General features: G+C 54.2%; 1 protein-coding gene across 1 annotated transcript; it reads left to right on the top strand.

Annotated features, from left to right (window-relative positions):
* The first annotated feature begins 1,780 nt into the window (after positions 1-1,780).
* RHO (rhodopsin) lies at positions 1,781-6,916 on the top strand. Its single transcript, XM_010984900.3, has 5 exons — positions 1,781-2,141; positions 3,820-3,988; positions 5,300-5,465; positions 5,572-5,811; positions 6,658-6,916. The coding sequence occupies exons 1-5, from the start codon at positions 1,781-1,783 to the stop codon at positions 6,763-6,765; spliced, it is 1,044 nt and encodes a 347-aa protein (XP_010983202.2). The 3' UTR covers positions 6,766-6,916.
* Positions 6,917-17,000: the final 10,084 nt, after the last annotated feature.

The raw sequence follows: 17,000 nt of genomic DNA, 5'->3' as shown, positions 1-17,000 counted from the left end.
GTTCCCTCTGCCTGGACATCACCCCCCAGATCTCAGTGGGGCTGGCTCCTTCCATCACTGTGTTCTCAGAGAGGCCTTCCTGGGTTGCTCTAGGCAACAGTGTGTTGGGAGTGAGTTACCATCTGATCTTATCCTGTTGTTTGTTTCATTACTTTTTTGTGGGGCCCTTCCTGCCCTCACAGAAAGACACTTCCTACAGCCAAGGGCTTGGTCCTTCTTGTTCACTGTGGCTCCCAGAACTGAACACCCTGTGTGGAACAGGGTACAAATTTATGGTGGTCCTCAAAAACCCCACAACTGGGCTCCCAGCTGCCCCATTTCATTCCTGGGAGGTGTCCTTGTGCTCCTGTTACAGATGGAGCCTCCATTTGCCCCCAGAGCTCATCCCACTGTCGTGGGCCTGCCCTCATGAGGTTGCATCCAAGGCCCATGATCCCAGTCCAGCCTGACCAGACACCCCTGGTCCTTCCCTGTGTGCAGAGTCCAGCCAGTCCCGTTGCCTTCACTCCCCTTCACCAGGAGTGTCCAGGACCACACCTGCCATGCTCACTGCAGCGGTCTGGTGCCCAGTACAGGCTTGGCACAGTTTCCATCCTGGATGCAAGACCTTGCTCAGGAACCCAGAGAGCCTCTGTCCCCTCCCTGCTTCAGTCACCCCCACCCTTGGTTCCCTCCTCCATCCTCATGCTCTTCAACCCACCTTTGGGGGCTTTTGAGCCACCTTTCTGTCCCCGAGATCTGCCCAAGGCATTGCCCACAGCCCCTGGATAAAGCCCCTGGCATTCAGCCCCACCAGAGTTGGCCGCAGCCTTCATGCGGCCACACCCCAGACAGGCCTCAGGCCTCTGCCCAGCCTTTGCCTTCAGTCTACACTGTCTTCCCCACTTGGCAACCTGGCAAAGTGCCCCCATCCCTCAAAGACCCTAACGTGGCCTCCCTGGACACCTCTTGCAGGTGGGCAGCCTCCCCTCCCTGGGCTGGGAGCTGTTCTCCCCACACAGGAGTCCTCTGCCTGTAAGCTGCTCCTTCCTCTAGCTTTGTGTCCCCAGTGGCCTGCACATAAGTGTTTGATGAATGAGTGAGTGAGTGGATTTTAATTCAATGCAACAAATGTTTATTGAACTCCTGGGCAATGCTGGGCTTTGTGTCTGGCACAGGGAGCGCCCCAGCTGGCAGGACATCCCTGCCCTCGTGAAGCTCATAACCTGGCATATGGGTAGCATCCGTATCCGCTGAGCCAGTGGGTGACTTGTTGGGGAAGGAAGAGGAGAGGGGCTGAGTGAGGGGATGAGAGACAGAACAGCCAGAGCCTCTGCCCTCTGGGAGCTCGTGGTCCAGTAGGGAGGAAGGTGAACTGTGTTGCACTGAGCCGGGGGAAGTGGGCGTGGAGTCAGAGGTCCCAACACCAGGCCAGGGCCACCAGCCTGAGATGACAGATTCCTCGGGGACAGGAGAGTTGGGGGTGGGCCTCCTGCCCTTTCCCAGGGTCCCCTGCCCCTCCCCTCTCCAACTGCAGCCTCCCACCTAGAGTCACCTTGGCCCCTCCTGGAAGCCAATTAGGCCCCTGGTTGCGGCAGTGGGGATTAATATGATTAATAACGCCCCCAATCGCCCAGGTGCTGATTCAGCCAGCAGCTTAGGGAGGGGAGGTCACTTCATAAGGGCCTGGGGGGGGGTCAGAGGCTGGAGTTGTCCACCCGGAGCCCTGCGTGGCTGAGCTCAGGCCTCAGCAGTATCCTCAGGTTGCAGCTGCCGCGGGGCAGCCACACAGGCCGCAGCCATGAACGGGACGGAGGGCCCGGACTTCTACGTGCCTTTCTCCAACAAGACGGGCGTGGTGCGCAGCCCCTTCGAGTACCCACAGTACTACCTGGCCGAGCCCTGGCAGTTCTCCATGCTGGCCGCCTACATGTTCCTGCTCATCGTGCTCGGCTTCCCCATCAACTTCCTCACGCTCTACGTCACGGTGCAGCACAAGAAGCTGCGCACGCCCCTCAACTACATTCTGCTCAACCTGGCCGTAGCCGACCTCTTCATGGTCTTCGGCGGCTTCACCACCACCCTCTACACCTCTCTGCATGGATACTTCGTCTTCGGGCCCACGGGATGCAATTTGGAGGGCTTCTTTGCCACCCTGGGCGGTATGAGCTGAGGCAAGGGTGGGCGGGGGGCACAGGAGCCAGAGACGTGTGGGATTGGGGTCTGGGAACAGCCCCGGCCTTGGGGATGGGGGCTCTGAAGCCATTATCCAAAGCCCTCACTTGCTCAATTAACAAACACTTAAGTGATGGTGAGCTAGGCTGCCGTTTGTTTTGGGTACGCTTTAACCCCGTGGCTCCCACTTGGCGTGGGGCCATTGTCTTGCTTTCCAGCAAGGAAACAAGATGGGAGAAGTCAGGGGTCTTGCTGGGGTCACATCGTGGCACAGACAGAGCTGAGTTTCAAGCTCACATCTCTGTGGCCCCTCGGGCCATGTTCTGTTTCCCTCGGAGCAGCTGTGCTGGGTCAGACCCACAACAGGCACTGGGGATGGGGCCGTGCTCAGGGCTCCCAGCCTGGGGCAGGACCAGAGTCTCAATCCTCCAGGCACTGGACTTTGCCTGCCTGGGGCAATGGGCTCGGTCCCTCCACCATCATCTATCTGACTCCCTCCCAGGCCACCCCCCACCTCCCTGCCATGCTTGAATGCTCTCTGTGTGGAGAGGTCCATCCGTAGGGAGACACGAGACCTGTGTAGGGGCCTACAGCTTTGAATGACATTTTAAAATATTTTCTTTAACTGAAAAATTGATGAGGACGCTGCAGAGAGAACAGATCTCGTTTAGCAGATGAGAGGCCTGCGGTGTGGAGAAGGGCAAACTTACTTGGGGATGTGGCAGGGGAGTGACCAAAGCCTCGGTCCCCAGGCCCAGATCTAGGCATGTCCCCTCTGGGGACACGCAGCCGCTCAGGCAAGCAGCAGGCACGAGAGTTCATTATTACAAAGGCTGGGTGACAGAGAGAGCCTGGTGCCAGCCACAAGGATGCTCTGCCTCCTGTCTTCTTTCTCCCATGTGTGTCCAGGACGCTGCCTCAGCCCCATTCCCGGGGACTCTGGCCATCACTGGTTGTTTGTCACCTTCAGTGGCCACAGATCACCCAGCCTCAGGCCAGAAGGGAGCCACACGCAGGCAGACACATGTCTGCTACAGCTGATGTCCTGGGGTTCTCACTAGTGTTCCCTTCCACCGCAGAAATGGCCGAGCTTGGTCGATACATTCTATGGCCACCCTCCCTCTTGAGTTTCTTCGGTGCCGTGCAGGGCAGATGTCTGAATTCCACCATTATTTCCTCCTCCTTCCTTGGAGCAAAACATTATCCAGCTTCCTGGCTCCTAGGAGAGGGTCCCCCACACCCAGCTCATTTCACTTCCCTGAAGAGGGGAGGCCACTGCCCAAGAGGGAGGGAAGGACTTTCCACCCTGGGCCTCCACTGCCTCTGTGTTGCCTTTTGACAGGAACTCTGCCTTTGCCCCATGAAGGACATATTCTGTAAAAACTCCCTCCAGGGCTCCCAGTCCTGCCGGGACCCCAAGACCTCATCTCCCTCACGAACCCAGAGCTCAGAGTGAGCTGAACATCCTGGGAGTTACTTGGCATGGCGTATCAGCCCCTCTCCCCGCAGCGCCCCTTTCTCAGGCCCCTTTCCGCCTAAGGCCTCGCTCCAGGCCTGCCGTGGGTGCCTTCCTGGCCACCCTCTCCCTGTCAGGGAGGAGCCCCCCTCCTTAGACAGACAGGTCCAGGCCTGCGGCGGGCTGACTGACGGGTGACTGCCTTGCAGGTGAAATTGCCCTGTGGTCCTTGGTGGTCCTGGCCATCGAGCGGTACGTAGTGGTGTGTAAGCCCATGAGCAACTTCCGCTTCGGGGAGAACCACGCCATCATGGGTCTCGCCTTCACCTGGGTCATGGCTCTGGCCTGCGCCGGGCCCCCTCTTTTCGGCTGGTCCAGGTAATGGCACTGAGCAGAAGGGAAGGAAGGGTCTCCGGGGCTCTTCACAGGGTCCCCCAGCCAGGGGGGCTGTCTGGTTCCAGGCCCCAAGGTGGCAATTGTCAGGGGGTTGAGGTTTAGGGGGGGAAGAGAGGGTCAGCCCCTAATGTTGCTACGGGGCTTGTCCCGCCTCCTGAGTCCCCTGTCAAGGAGACTCCGAGATGCCCCAACTCTTCACCTTGGCTGTGCCCCTAATCTTCGACTAAGCCAGGTCCAGATTGCAATCCTCTGATCCACTGCCCCACGGACAGCTCCCTCTGACTTTAGGCCTCCACCCTCCTAGTGCACGTGTGACATTGGAGCCCCCGGGAACAGGTCCTGTCCAGCCTCTAGGCTGTTATCTCCAAATGGGGCTGAGATGAGACCAGGGTGGGGAAGACAGTAGTTTGGGAAACTGGACTAGTGACTCTGTAGGTTCCCAGAGGCCTCATGTCCCTCTGCTTCCAGGAAACCCCATTCTCTCTCCCCTGTTGTCCTCTCTCAGTCTCCCTGGGGTCAGTTTTTTGCCCCTTGCTGAATTTCAGCCCATCCACCTCTGGCACCCTGCCCTGTCTTCTCCAGCTGGCCCAGTTACGTGCTGGTGGGTGCAGCCTTACAGGGTTTCCAAGGTCGGACCAGGGTCACCGTCCTCTGAAATCACTGAAGCATCCTAATGACATGCCCTTGGGGCCTCTTGTTTACAGAAACTGTACAAAGATCCCTTAGTTACCCCTTGTGCCCCTCTTTGGCCTAGAAAATACTCTTACCCTGTGGTTAGTAAGACTCGGATTTGTACCAATGGCCTCAAATACAGAGCTTGGAATCTTTTCCCTTCTACCCACCAACCTCTGCCTGGCATGGCCCGAGGCCTGGCCTCTGGCCTCTAGGGGGCAACAGGCCTGTTGAAGAAGCCCCGTGTGGGTCAGCAGGTCAGTGGGGCGGCAGTGTGGGCGCAGGGGTGAGAGACTGGGAGAGACTGGCAGGGGCTGGGGGGGGGGGTGTCTCATGATAACATGGCGCCAAATGGTGACACAACTTTTCACGGGTGCATTTGAATCCCTTATCTCAATTGATTTGATTCTCACAGTCACACAGCAAAGGAGAGGTTTAATTATCCCCATTTTACAGGAAGGGAAAGTGAGGCCCAGAGTGAGACCAGCCCCAGAGCAGACATATTGGCCGAGCCAGGACTCTGGTCAGCTGGGCCTGTTCCCCAGCCCCTCACGCATGGGTCTCCCTTCACGCCTCGCTGTCCCGCCCCGCCGTCCTGGCCCTGCCCCCGCCGGTCCTCAGGTACATCCCGGAGGGCATGCAGTGCTCGTGTGGAATCGACTACTACACGCTGAAGCCGGAGGTCAACAACGAGTCGTTCGTCATCTACATGTTCGTGGTCCACTTCACCATCCCCCTGCTCATCATCTTCTTCTGCTATGGGCAGCTGGTCTTCACAGTCAAGGAGGTAAGTTCCTGTGCTGGGCGCTGGGGACGTGCGCCTTGATTGGGTCGAGTCCAGCCCCCATCTCTGAGAAGCCTCAGTCTGGACACCAGGCCCTGTGTCCCTGCAGGCAGCTGCCCAGCAGCAGGAATCGGCCACCACACAGAAGGCCGAGAAGGAAGTCACCCGCATGGTCATCATCATGGTCATCGCGTTCCTGATCTGCTGGGTGCCCTACGCCAGCGTGGCGTTCTACATCTTCACCCACCAGGGCTCTGACTTTGGCCCCATCCTAATGACCATCCCGGCATTCTTTGCCAAGAGTTCCTCCGTCTACAATCCTGTCATCTATATCATGATGAACAAGCAGGTGCCTGTTGGTGGGGCGGGAGGTTCCAGGTCCCCCAGGCTGTAGGAAGACAAGCTATATCCTTGACTGAGCCTCAGTCTTCCCACCTGCAAATGGGCAGGGGAGTTGGTCTCCCCAGGGCATCAGAATCATCTAGGAGAGATGCAGATGCCTGGGCCCTGCCCAGACCTGCTAAATCAGAAGCTCAGGGTGGGCCCAGGAACCTGCATTTCTAATAAGCCATCCAGGTGACTCTGATGCTGGCTCAGGAATGAGAAGCGCCAGTCCAGGTGGTTCGGGGGCCCACTTTAAAATTTAAATGGCCAAAGTCCCAAGCCTGGGAATGGGTGCCAGTCTCTGAAAGCTGAACAGGGAGCTAAAAAGTCTTGCTCTGAGGGATGAAGGGACAAAGCGATCCTTTAACGTAAACCAGTAGGTTCCTCTGCAGAATCCATGATCCAGTGGGGAAATCATGGAGTCAGTCATGTTGGCTTCAAATCCCAGCTCTGCTAGTTTCTGCTGTGTGACCTTGGGCAAGTCACTTTCCTTCACTGGGCTTCAGTTTCTTCATCCACAGGAAGGATGAAATCCTAAACTCTTGGGTTAAATGAGATAATTTACAGATAGCCCTTGGCACACAGAGGGCATCATGGAATGTCACCAGTGACAAAGACCCTGTGGGTTTGGTCCTGGCATCTCCAGGTGGGGTCGAGGATGCTTAGTGAGTTCCTCCAGGGAGCCATCTGCAAGGGGAGTGGAGGCTGGAGGGCCAGAAGCAGGAAGCGGGTGGAGGCAAATCTCTGACCACGCCGGTTTGCCGCCCTCACCTTGGGGCAACCTGACCTTGACTCATGCCTTTCCTTCCAGTTCCGGAACTGCATGCTCACCACCCTCTGCTGTGGCAAGGTCCCGTTCGCTGAAGAAGAGGCCTCCACTGTCTCCAAGACAGAGACCAGCCAGGTGGCGCCAGCCTAAGCTCGGCCAAGGACTCTGTGGCCAACTGTAGGAGTCTCCCAACCCCGCCCCACCCCAGCCACCACCGCCCCACCAGGAGCCGTGCCTGTCGGAACCAGGTCACACAGGCTCCCTGTGTTTAAACAAACAAAAAAAAAGAATTAATGAGAGAAAAATAAGGCTCCTCAGCTGGCGGGGATGGCCTGATCTGGAGTTCTGATTTCCCAGGGGCGGGTGGGGTCCAGACCCCTCGTCTCCCCAGCTCACCTCTCAGGAACACAAGAACTCTTGCTCCAGAAACGTGCTCCAGCTTAGGGATATGTGTCTAGTGCAGAGTGGGGCACACAGTAGGTGCTTAATAAATGCTAGCTGGCTGAAGGAAGGAATGAGTGGAGGGATGAGTGGGGGGTGAGTGGGCAGGGGAGCATATCCATCCCTTCGGAGCCACCTTAGCAGCAGCAGCTCATCCTGGCTTGTGACCTCAAGCGGCCGTCTCCCTCCCTGGGCCTCAGAAAACGGAAATCCCAAATCCCAGGCCCAGCCGACACACAGCTGCTGTGAAGATCCAATGAGATTGTGTGTGTGTGTGTGTGTGTGTGTACGTTGTAAATGAATGGTAAGGAGCCATGCAGGCTGTAGTGAACATTATGAATAGTGTCAGTTAATGTAATTAATTCATTACGATGATCATTTCCTCTGGATAGTGACCATTTTGAGATTGGGTAAGGCCCCAAGCGTCCAGCCTCAGCAGGTTTTTAAAAATTAGCCGGATGTCAAGGCCAGACCAGGGCCGGGGGTTGGGCCACAGGGAGGGACAGTTAAGGAAATGCAGAATGCAGTCATCAGGCCTGAAAAACAACATCGGGGGACTGGAGTCTGGGACCAAGGCCTGGGGTTCCCCCTCTGGCAGAAGCCTCAGGCCCGGGACACCCCTTGCCCACGTGGCCCAAGGAGAGACAAGCCTTTCTCCCAGCTTCTGCAAACCAATTGTTCTGCTGCCCAGCACCCGGGCCACAGCATCTCGGCCAGTAAGGAGCTTCTAGAAGCCGTGCTCACCTCCCCACATTTAATGAAGAGCTGAGCCCACAATGCCACCCTTGTCTCAAAGAGCTTAGAAACAAATAGTGGGAAATCCAGTGGGGCCACCTACCCTGGGCACGTTCAGAGGTCTCAGATTTCAGCCCTTTTGCTGGGCGAGCCTTCGGCAGTCTGTTCTCCCCTCTGGGGAGTCCTTGCTGAGAATCAGGCTGGAACTCTGGGCCATCAGAACTGAGCTGCCCCAGTCACTACTCATTCCTCCTCCACATAACCAAAGCTGGAAGCTCTCCCCCCCAGCTCTGCCGGGAGACCAAGCAAACTGGGGCATTAAAAGCTCAGCTCCTGTACTTGCTGTTCGTGGTGGTGGTTTTAGTCGCTCTCAAGCTCTTTGTCTGCAGGATGGATCGGAACTGGGCCGTGTCCACCCGCCCCTGACTCTGGGCTGCCTGGTTGGGCAACCAGCAGAGCCCCCTGGGGGAATGAGGTTGGGAAAAGCCCCAACTTTGGAGTTACAGAGACCCAGGTGACCTGTGAAACTGTGAGCAAGTTTTGTCACCTCTCCGAGCCTCCTTAAAACTGGAGGAAAAGGAATCTTAAAACTGATCTTGGCAGGTGGACGTAGCTCAGTGGTAGAGCACATGCTTAGCATGCACGAGGTCCTAGGTTCAATCTCTAGTACCTCTGTTAAAAAAACAAAACTAAACTAAACTAAACAGAAAAACTGACCTTGACAGGATTTGATGAGATCTCAGACTTCACATGGCCAGCCTGCTTCCTGGCACACAGCAGACAGACGGAGACTCTGGTCATTACTGGGGCCTCGGCTCAGAGCTGACCGTACCAGGGGCGTCATCTGCAAGGGGAACGGGATGGAGATGTAGTCCCCATGTTACCCTCATCCTCCAGGTGGGAAAGGGTGGCAGGAGCCCGAGGAGGAAGATCCCCCAGGTCCACGGAGGGGCTGAGGCAGCTAATAGCCAGGATCTCTGTCGTTGCCCCTCTGTCTCCCTCCGTGAGGTCAGTCAGGATTCCTTTGGCTGCAAGTGACAGGAAATCCAATTCAATAGCCCTGAAGTAAAAGGGAGAAATTATTGGCTCCCATAAATGAAAATCTCAGGGCTTCAGGCACAGCTGGATGCAGGTGCTCAGATGATGTCATCTGGTTTCCATGTCTCCCCTTCTGTCTGTACTTTCTTCTGTGTTGGCTTCATGCAAGGCTGACTGTTCCCAAGAGGTGGCAGAAAGGCCACCAGCAGTTCCAAGCTCAGCAAGCCCTGCAGGAAGTGGGGCTCCTCTTTCCCGTCTGTTCCAGCAATGGCCCCAGAGAGGGCTCTCACTGGCCCGGTCTGGGTCACCTGATTGCCTCTCAGCCTATCACCGGGCTGGGATGGGGATTCATCCTCTGACTGGCCAGGCCTGGGCCACCTGATTGCCTCTGCAGCACAAGGTAGAGTTACCTCACTTAAACCAAGTGGTCTGAGGGTGGGGACAGACAGGAAGGAGCCCAAGGAAACCCCAGGGGGTCCTTACCAGAAGGAGGAGGGCGGAGGCAGGGTGGCCAGAACCAACAGCGGCCCCAAGGGGATGGAATCCAGCTAGTCCAGGCCTCCCTCCCGCAGCGGGGACAGGAGAGTCCCACGGTCGGCCCCGCGGCTCTCACCCTCCACTTCAGATGCTGCGCGGGACCAGGCGCGGCAGTGGGACGGACAGAGGCTCTGCAGCTGGTCTGCCTTGCAAGCAGCCCTGTCCCCTCACTCCCACACCTCAGTCCACTTACTCTGAGGAGTGGGATGTTTGTCTCAGCCTCACATCCAGAGAAAAAATTTACTCTAAAACCAGAACATTCTCCTCCTTTCCTGGTAGAGAGAAAAGCCGCCTTACTTCCGTAACGTACTCCTTACTCACTCTTGATCGGATGCTGCCGGTGGGGAACCGCCGTACGTAAAGGGGAAGGGCTGCGGCCTCAGGCCAGCGAGAGGGCATTGCCCACCTCAGCTCCAGGCTCCAGGCAGCCACCAGGGGTATGGAATGCTGTTGTCTGCAATTGTATCTCCGCTCAACCCAACCTAAGAAAGCCGACCCTGGGCCAGGACGTGCTAGGGACTCAGAGATGGACTGGAGGGAGCAAGTCTCTGGGCTGCGACCTGGCCAGTCTCAGGGCCACAGAGCTCTCACCCCTGACCTTGCCTCTGGGAGGAGAGAGCATGAGCCCCCACCCCAAGCCAGCAGAGCCTGAGGACAGCCTGCCCCCTGCCCCTAGAAGAGTCACCCACTCCTGACACCCAAGGTGTCCCAGGGGCACAGCAGGTGCCTCTTCCAGCTGTGTGACCTCGAGCCCAGTCACTCAACCTCATTAGACCTCAGGCCCCTCAGCTTTAAAGGGGAGAATCATTCCAGTTGGTGGACTCATCTAAAGGGGCTGAGATTGTTGGTACAAAAGATGAAGTGCATAGTAGGCATGCAGTAAACGTGAGCTCCCTTCCCAGGGACATGAGGCACGTTCAAAGCAGCAGCCCCTGGAGACAGACGCACAGAGAGAGTAAAATCATGGAGGGGTCTCAGGAAAGGCGGAAACAAGTACTTACTGGCCCCAGCATTCATTCTCCTTCTTTCTATTAGTATTAGCCCCCAAGTTCTAGCTGGGCACCTAGCTACCCAGCACAAGACTGCCTCTCCCAGCATCCCCTGCACCTGCAGTGGCGTTTAGGTGACAGTAAATTCTGGCCAAAGGAGTATCATCAGAAGAGATATGTGCAGCCTCTGGGCTGTGCCTTTCAGAGAATGGTGGTGTCTGCCCGTCTTCTCTTCTTTCCTTCCTAGCGGCTGGAATGTGGTCATGACGACCAGCGCTGCAGCAGCTTCTTGGAACATGAGGTAGAATCTGTGGGCAGAGAATGGCAGAGAAAGGAGGAGCCTGGGTCTCCCGTGCTGCCTCACCAGCACTGCAACTCAGACTTGAAGGTTTCATGACAGAATGGTCTCGTGGCTTCTTAGTGAAGCCACTGGTGTTTTGGATTTACGGCTGGTTCTCAACTATAACAGAGGGCTTCCAGGTTGCAGCCCAGGGTCCGGCCTCAGGAAGATCTAACATGGGTCCTCTCTGATCTTTTGCTTTTTCATGTATAAATACAACAGTGAATATAAAATATGTATATGGACCATCAACACGGTGGCTCTTTCTAACCTGCCCTCTGTGCGTTTATTGATCTAGAGTCAAGGATGTCCTCGGGCTACAGGGGCCAGAGTTACACAAAACAGACTCTGCTCCAGAGAGTTTAGGACACTAACCTGCAGAACTGGAAGGTCCCGTGTAAGATGGCCCCATTCAATGTTCCAAGGTGGCAAAAAAAGGTTTTGGCAAAACTTAAATTTCAGACAGGCTTCAGTGAAAGCGCCTCACAGGCACTCCAGGCAGCCCGTCCTCTCTCCAGCAGCCCGATCCTCACAGCCATCACTTCCCTGTGAAAAGGCAACCCTCTGGGAGAATTTTTAGATCACGCAGCACATTTAAGAACATCTTCCCTCCAAACGCAGAACTCGCTCCTGGCACAGCCCTGGAGCAGGGCTTCAGATGAAGCTTGTGGGAATGTTTGCATCACCGAGTCTTTATTTCTCAGTTCTTGGAAATGTGATCAAAATTGCTGCCCTGTTTGCACCAGCTTCCACGTGTCTCTTTGCCTTTTTTCGTCTCCTGATGGTTTCCAGGCCTCCCTCCACTGAGCCGAGCTGGGCTCTAGAACCGGGGCTTCCACAGCAGTGGGTGCTGAGCACCTACTGTGTGCCGGGCCCCGTGCTGGGCACCAGCGAGACCTCTAGGGACAAGACAGATGCAGTCCCACCCTTCCCAACGCCCTCCCAGAGCTCAAGGGCTAGCGCCGAGACAGGTGAGGCAGAGTCTAACTCGGGGTGCTGGAGGCTCCCACACAGCAAGCTGAAGGGCTGCAGCAATCAGAAAAGGGGCCCCTAACCTCCTGGGGTGTCAGGGAGGGCTTTCCTGAGGAAGCGACATCTATACTGAGGCCAAAATGATGAGTGAGAAACAGTCCAGGAAAGGTAGGTGGGGGTAAAGGAAGCCCTTCTAAGAAGAATGTATCAGCTGGCTTGTTCTGTGTGACATACGACCCCAGAACCTCACGCTTCAAACAACACACCGTGTGTTGTTGCTCATGACTCTGTGGGTCAGCCGGGCAGTTCTGCTGACCCGGACCAAGCTTGGTTTATCTCTTCTGGGCTCATCTAAGTATCTGTGGTCAGATGGAGGGCTGGCCAGTTGGCCAGCTGTGGGCTGGGCAGCAGGGGTGGCTGGGCCATGGGCCCCTCAGCACCCAGCAGGCATGCTCACATGGGACTGGGGCTGGCATAGCTCAGTCACTTGCACCGTCCTTGGTTGGTGAAAGTAGGTCACAAGGCCAGCTCACATTTAAGGGGCGTGGGAGGAGCTGCAAAGTTACCCGGGCATCTAAGTGGCTGCCAATTCACCTTCCCAGGGGCTGTGCATTTCTTTACACCCTGGACGCTCAGGATCGATGGATATTTAAATATTTGTATCCTACTGGGTGTGAAATAGCATGTCATCCTTTTAAATGGCTGCAGAGTATTCTACAGTAAGGGAGCAATTCAGCCAGGCTCCGAGTGATCCATTTGGAAGTTAGTTCTTTTTTTTTCCCTTTTCCAAATAACGCAGCAATTATTTTTCTTCTAACTATTGCACTTCTAGGAGAGAGAAGAGGAGTTGCTAGGTTCAAGGGAATACTTTCAACATAGGCTGCCCTCAAGTTATAAGCCTGGCAGAGACAGTGAGGGCCTGGCTCCCAGCATCCTTGCCAACACTTTGTCTTCAATTTTTATGAGTTTGATGAGAAAATAATATTGTTGTTTCCACTTTAATTTTCCTGAGTACCAAATAAGTCAAGAAGATTTTCTAGTGTTTATCAGCCTCTCTGGTGAATCCATATTCTTTGTCCATTTTCCCAGTGGACATTAATTTTTTATGGAGACATTTGATAAGTAATTTTATTTAAAAACTGCTCATTTATCCCTTTAAAATTGCTTCTTATAAAACAAAAAGAAAGAAAAGGAGGCTGCAGGTTGACCTGATAGTGTCTGCTCCAGGCAAATCCTCTGGTTGGTCCCCAGCTGCTACTTCTTGAGACGCCGAGGCCAGCAGTGGGCCAGGAACAGGCGGGGACACTGGGGCAGTGGGCTTGGAGGGCCTCGCTGGGCGGGGGGGGGGGGGCTTCCTCCACAACCCAGGTGTACCTAATTCTCCATCTGCATCTCTAGGCTCTGCTGGGCAGAGGGCCCAGGAAGGATCAAGCGTCTCAGCCCCCATCATTTTTCCATGGGGGCCGAGACCCAGAGAAGTCGAGAGTCTCACCCAAGGTCACACAGGAGCAGGTGGCCAAGCTGGGGCGTCAGCACACAAGGCAGGGCTACAGGGCCCCCTCCAGCCCTCCTGCCCAATCAGCTCAGAGCCTCTGGCCCAATCAGGGGCTAATTGGAGTGGGCCGGCTGGGCTGCTAGTATATAAGAGGAGCAGGCAGGCCTGGGAGCGCACGCCTGGGGACGGGTCACCGGCATCTGCCTATGCAATGGCTCCCGGGAGCATCGCCTCCAGTGATACCTCCTCAACCTCCTCGGCCTCCTCTGCCCCCACGGTGGGGTTGTCCAGGTCATCTGGGTCTGAAAAGCCAGGTGAGCAAAGGGAGTGGCTCCTCCCTCAACCCCTCGAGCCCGTTCCCTGGGTGTCCTGGACCCCTCCTTTCCTTGCCTCCTCCCCCTTCTCCTCCTCTCCCAGTCTGGCCCAGGCTCCCTTCCTAGAGGCAGAAAAGCTGATGCCAGAGGTCGTGGGGCCGGGGAAGAGGGCAGAGCGGTGCCTCCCCAGCTGGAGCCCATATACTGTGGGCGGAGGGCTGCTGAGTGGCTGCACCTGCAGGGCAACTAGTTGCGGGATCAGACTCGGAGCAACAAGCAAGCAAGCGAGCGTTTGACATGGGGCTGGGCTTTGGATTTAGGGCTGCGTCCCAGTTTTCAGTAAACAAACAACGCCTCAGGGATTCTCTGGACATGGGGTCCACTGAGGCAAAGAGACCTGATTCGTCCCTCCAGGACCTCCCAGACCAGTAGGCAAGCCTGCCTCGTTAACAATGCCATTTGATAATGTGGTGTGTGCTTCAGTGGAGGGAACCCCAAAGGCTGTAGGAGCTCAGAGGAGTCGGCTAACCCCCTCTGGGAAGCCAGGGAAGGCTTCCTGGAGGAGGTGACCCCTGAAGGCAGGTGGCAGGGACAAAGGGGATATAGACAGAGGAACGTTCAGCCTAGGGCACAGTATAGCTTGGGATTGGCTGAACTCTAGTGATATTTACGGTAGCTGCCTGCTGGGGCCCTTTCCCTGTTTGTGGGCCACCCCCTGGTTTGCTCCTACCCCTGACTCCCCACCTTTTTTTTGAGTACCCTCATCTTGATTTGGGAAGGGGAGAAAGGGAATTCTGGGTCTCCCGCCCCACCCTGCGGAGGAGGGATAAGCCTCACCCAGGAAAAAATGAGGGCAGGGCAGAAATGTTCTGTTTGCAGAGGCTTCTTTTGGAAGAAGAGGGGGGTCCCAGGTGCCTGGGGTGCACAAGGCCGAGTTGCTCAGCCTGACTTGGGAAGTCAGGACCGGTGTTGAAATCGCGGTGCTGTTTGGGCGGGTGACTGAGAGCTGCCTGGGCAACCACGGAGGAGAAAGTCTGCCCACCCAGGTCGAGGGAGCAGCATAGCATGGGCAAAGGCCCGGAGGGGAGCAGGCCCATGGAGGCTAGGGGCAGAGCTGGGGGGCAGTGGGGATGGCACAGCCGCTGATTATATTGGGCCTCCAAGGCTGAGATCAGGTGTGTCTGCCCTTGAACTGAAGATGGGCACCTTCCTGGGGGAGACAAGATGGAGCAAAGGTTCGGGGGAGCCGTGAGTTCTGTTCTGGACATCTCGGTATACAGCAGGCATTGAATAACTGCGGAATGAGGGAATGAATACAGCTGGAGGGGCGGGGGGGTAGGAGACTTGGGGCTGGCTCCCTGGGACAGGGCAGGGGTCAGAGCTGTCCCCCCAGGCCAGGAGCCTCCAGAAACTAACACTGCAGCTGGGGGTGCTCAGACCGCCTTAGGGCCCCCTCCCCACTGTGGGAGATGCGGGATGGGAAGGCTGAGGCCCGGAGGGGAGAGTGAGGCTCCTGAGGTCCTCACTGACCTCAGACTTACCCATACACAGGCTTTGGCCCTAAAATGAATGTCCTCAGGCATTTCCTGGCCAGGAGGCAAGGGACGTTGAGTTGGATTAGGTCTCTTTACAATTTGTGCTGAGTTCCAGGGTTTACAGGTGGGGTTCTTCCTACTTTAAAATGTGTTTTTTTAATAACTATATGTGTATTTTATTGAAGTACAGTCAGTTTACAATGTTGTGTCAATTTCTGGTGTACAGCACAATGCTCCAGTCATACATGAATATGTATGTACTTGTTTTCATATTCTTTTCACCATAAGTTACTACAAGATATTGATATAATATAGTTCCCTGTGCTATACAGTGTGAACTTGTTTATCTATTTTATATGTAGTAGTTAGTATCTGCAAATCTCGAACTCCCAGTTTATCCCACCCCACCCCCTTCCCCCCGGTAACTATAAGTTTGTTTCCTGTGTCTGTGAGTCTGTTTTGTAAATAAGTTCATTTGTCTTTTTTTTTTTTTTAGATTCCACATATAAGTGATATCATATGGTATTTTTCTTTTTCTTTCCGGCTTACTTCACTTAGAATGACAATCTCTAAATCCATCCATGTTGCTGCAGATGGCATTATTTTATTCTTTTTTATGGCTGAGTAGTATGCCATTGTATAAATATACCACATCTTCTTTATCCAGTCATCTGTCGATGGACATTTAGGTTGTTTCCATGTCTTGGCTGTTGTAAATAGTGCTGCTGTGAACATTGGGGTGCATGTATCTTTTTGAATTAAGTTTCCCTCTGGATATATGCCCAGGAATGGGATTGCTGGATCATATAGTAAGCCTATTTTTAGTCTTTTGAGGAATCTCTATATTTCCCTTAACGGCTGCACCAAACTGCATTCCCACCAGCAGTGTAGGAGGGTTCCCTTTTCTCCACACCCTCTCCAGTATTTATCATTTGTGGATTTTTTACTGATGGCCATTCTGACTGGTGTGAGGTGATACCTCATTGTAGTTTTGATTTGCATTTCTCTGATAATTAGCAATATTGAGCATTTTTCCACGTGCCTGTTAGCTATTTGTATGTATTCGCTGGAGAATTGCTTGTTTAGGTCTTCTGCCCATTTTTGGATTGGGTTGTTTGATTTTTTTTAAATTATTAAGTTGTATGAGCTGTTTATATATTCTGGAAATTAAGCCCTTGTCAGTCTCATCTTTTGCAAATATTTTCTCCCATTCTGTAGGCTGTCTTTTTGTTTTGATTATGGTTCCCTTTGCTGTGCAAAAGCTTTTAAGTTTAATTAGGTCCCATTTGTTTATTTTTGCTTTTATTTCTACTGCCTGGGTGGACTGCACTAGGAGAACATTGCTGAGATTTATGTCAGATAATGTTTTGCCTATGTTTTCTTCTAAGAGGTTTATAGTGTCTCATCTTATGTTTAAGTCTTTGAGCCATAAAATGTGTTTTTTTTTAAATACATATTTTAGCCACTTGATTACTTTGAGTCTTCAGTTTTTTTTCAAATTGATTAGAAATTAACATTTCTAAACACTACATTTAAATTGGGTTTCATATTTAAACCAATTGTATACCTTTACCGTGTGACAGCCACTTCTCACCCTTTCTCCCTCTTTGCCCCTTGATCCTTTTCTCCTTGGCAACTTTTGGGGAAAAACAGCCTATTGAGATATCTCAGTAATTCACACGCCATGCGATTCGCCCACTGGAAGTGTACAGTGACGTTTAGCATAGTCACAGTTCTGTACCTGTCCCCACAGTCAACTTTAGAATATTTTCTTCCCCCTAAAAGAGACCCTGTCCCAGTTAGCAGTCACTCCCCATCCTCACCTGCCTCCCAGCCCCTGGCAACCAGTAATCCACTACCTGTCTCTGATTTGCCCTTTCCAGTCTTTGCATATAAACTAAGTCACACACTTGCATGACTCTTCGCGACTGGCTTCTTTCACTCCACATGATGTTTTCAAAAGCACTTCATTCCTTTTTTGGCTGGACA

The sequence above is a fragment of the Camelus dromedarius genome, chromosome 17, assembly GCF_036321535.1.
Source record: "Camelus dromedarius isolate mCamDro1 chromosome 17, mCamDro1.pat, whole genome shotgun sequence".
Lineage (NCBI taxonomy): Eukaryota > Metazoa > Chordata > Mammalia > Artiodactyla > Camelidae > Camelus > Camelus dromedarius.
Note: the sequence above shows the minus strand (reverse complement) of the source record. Positions and strands in the feature narration are given on the sequence as shown.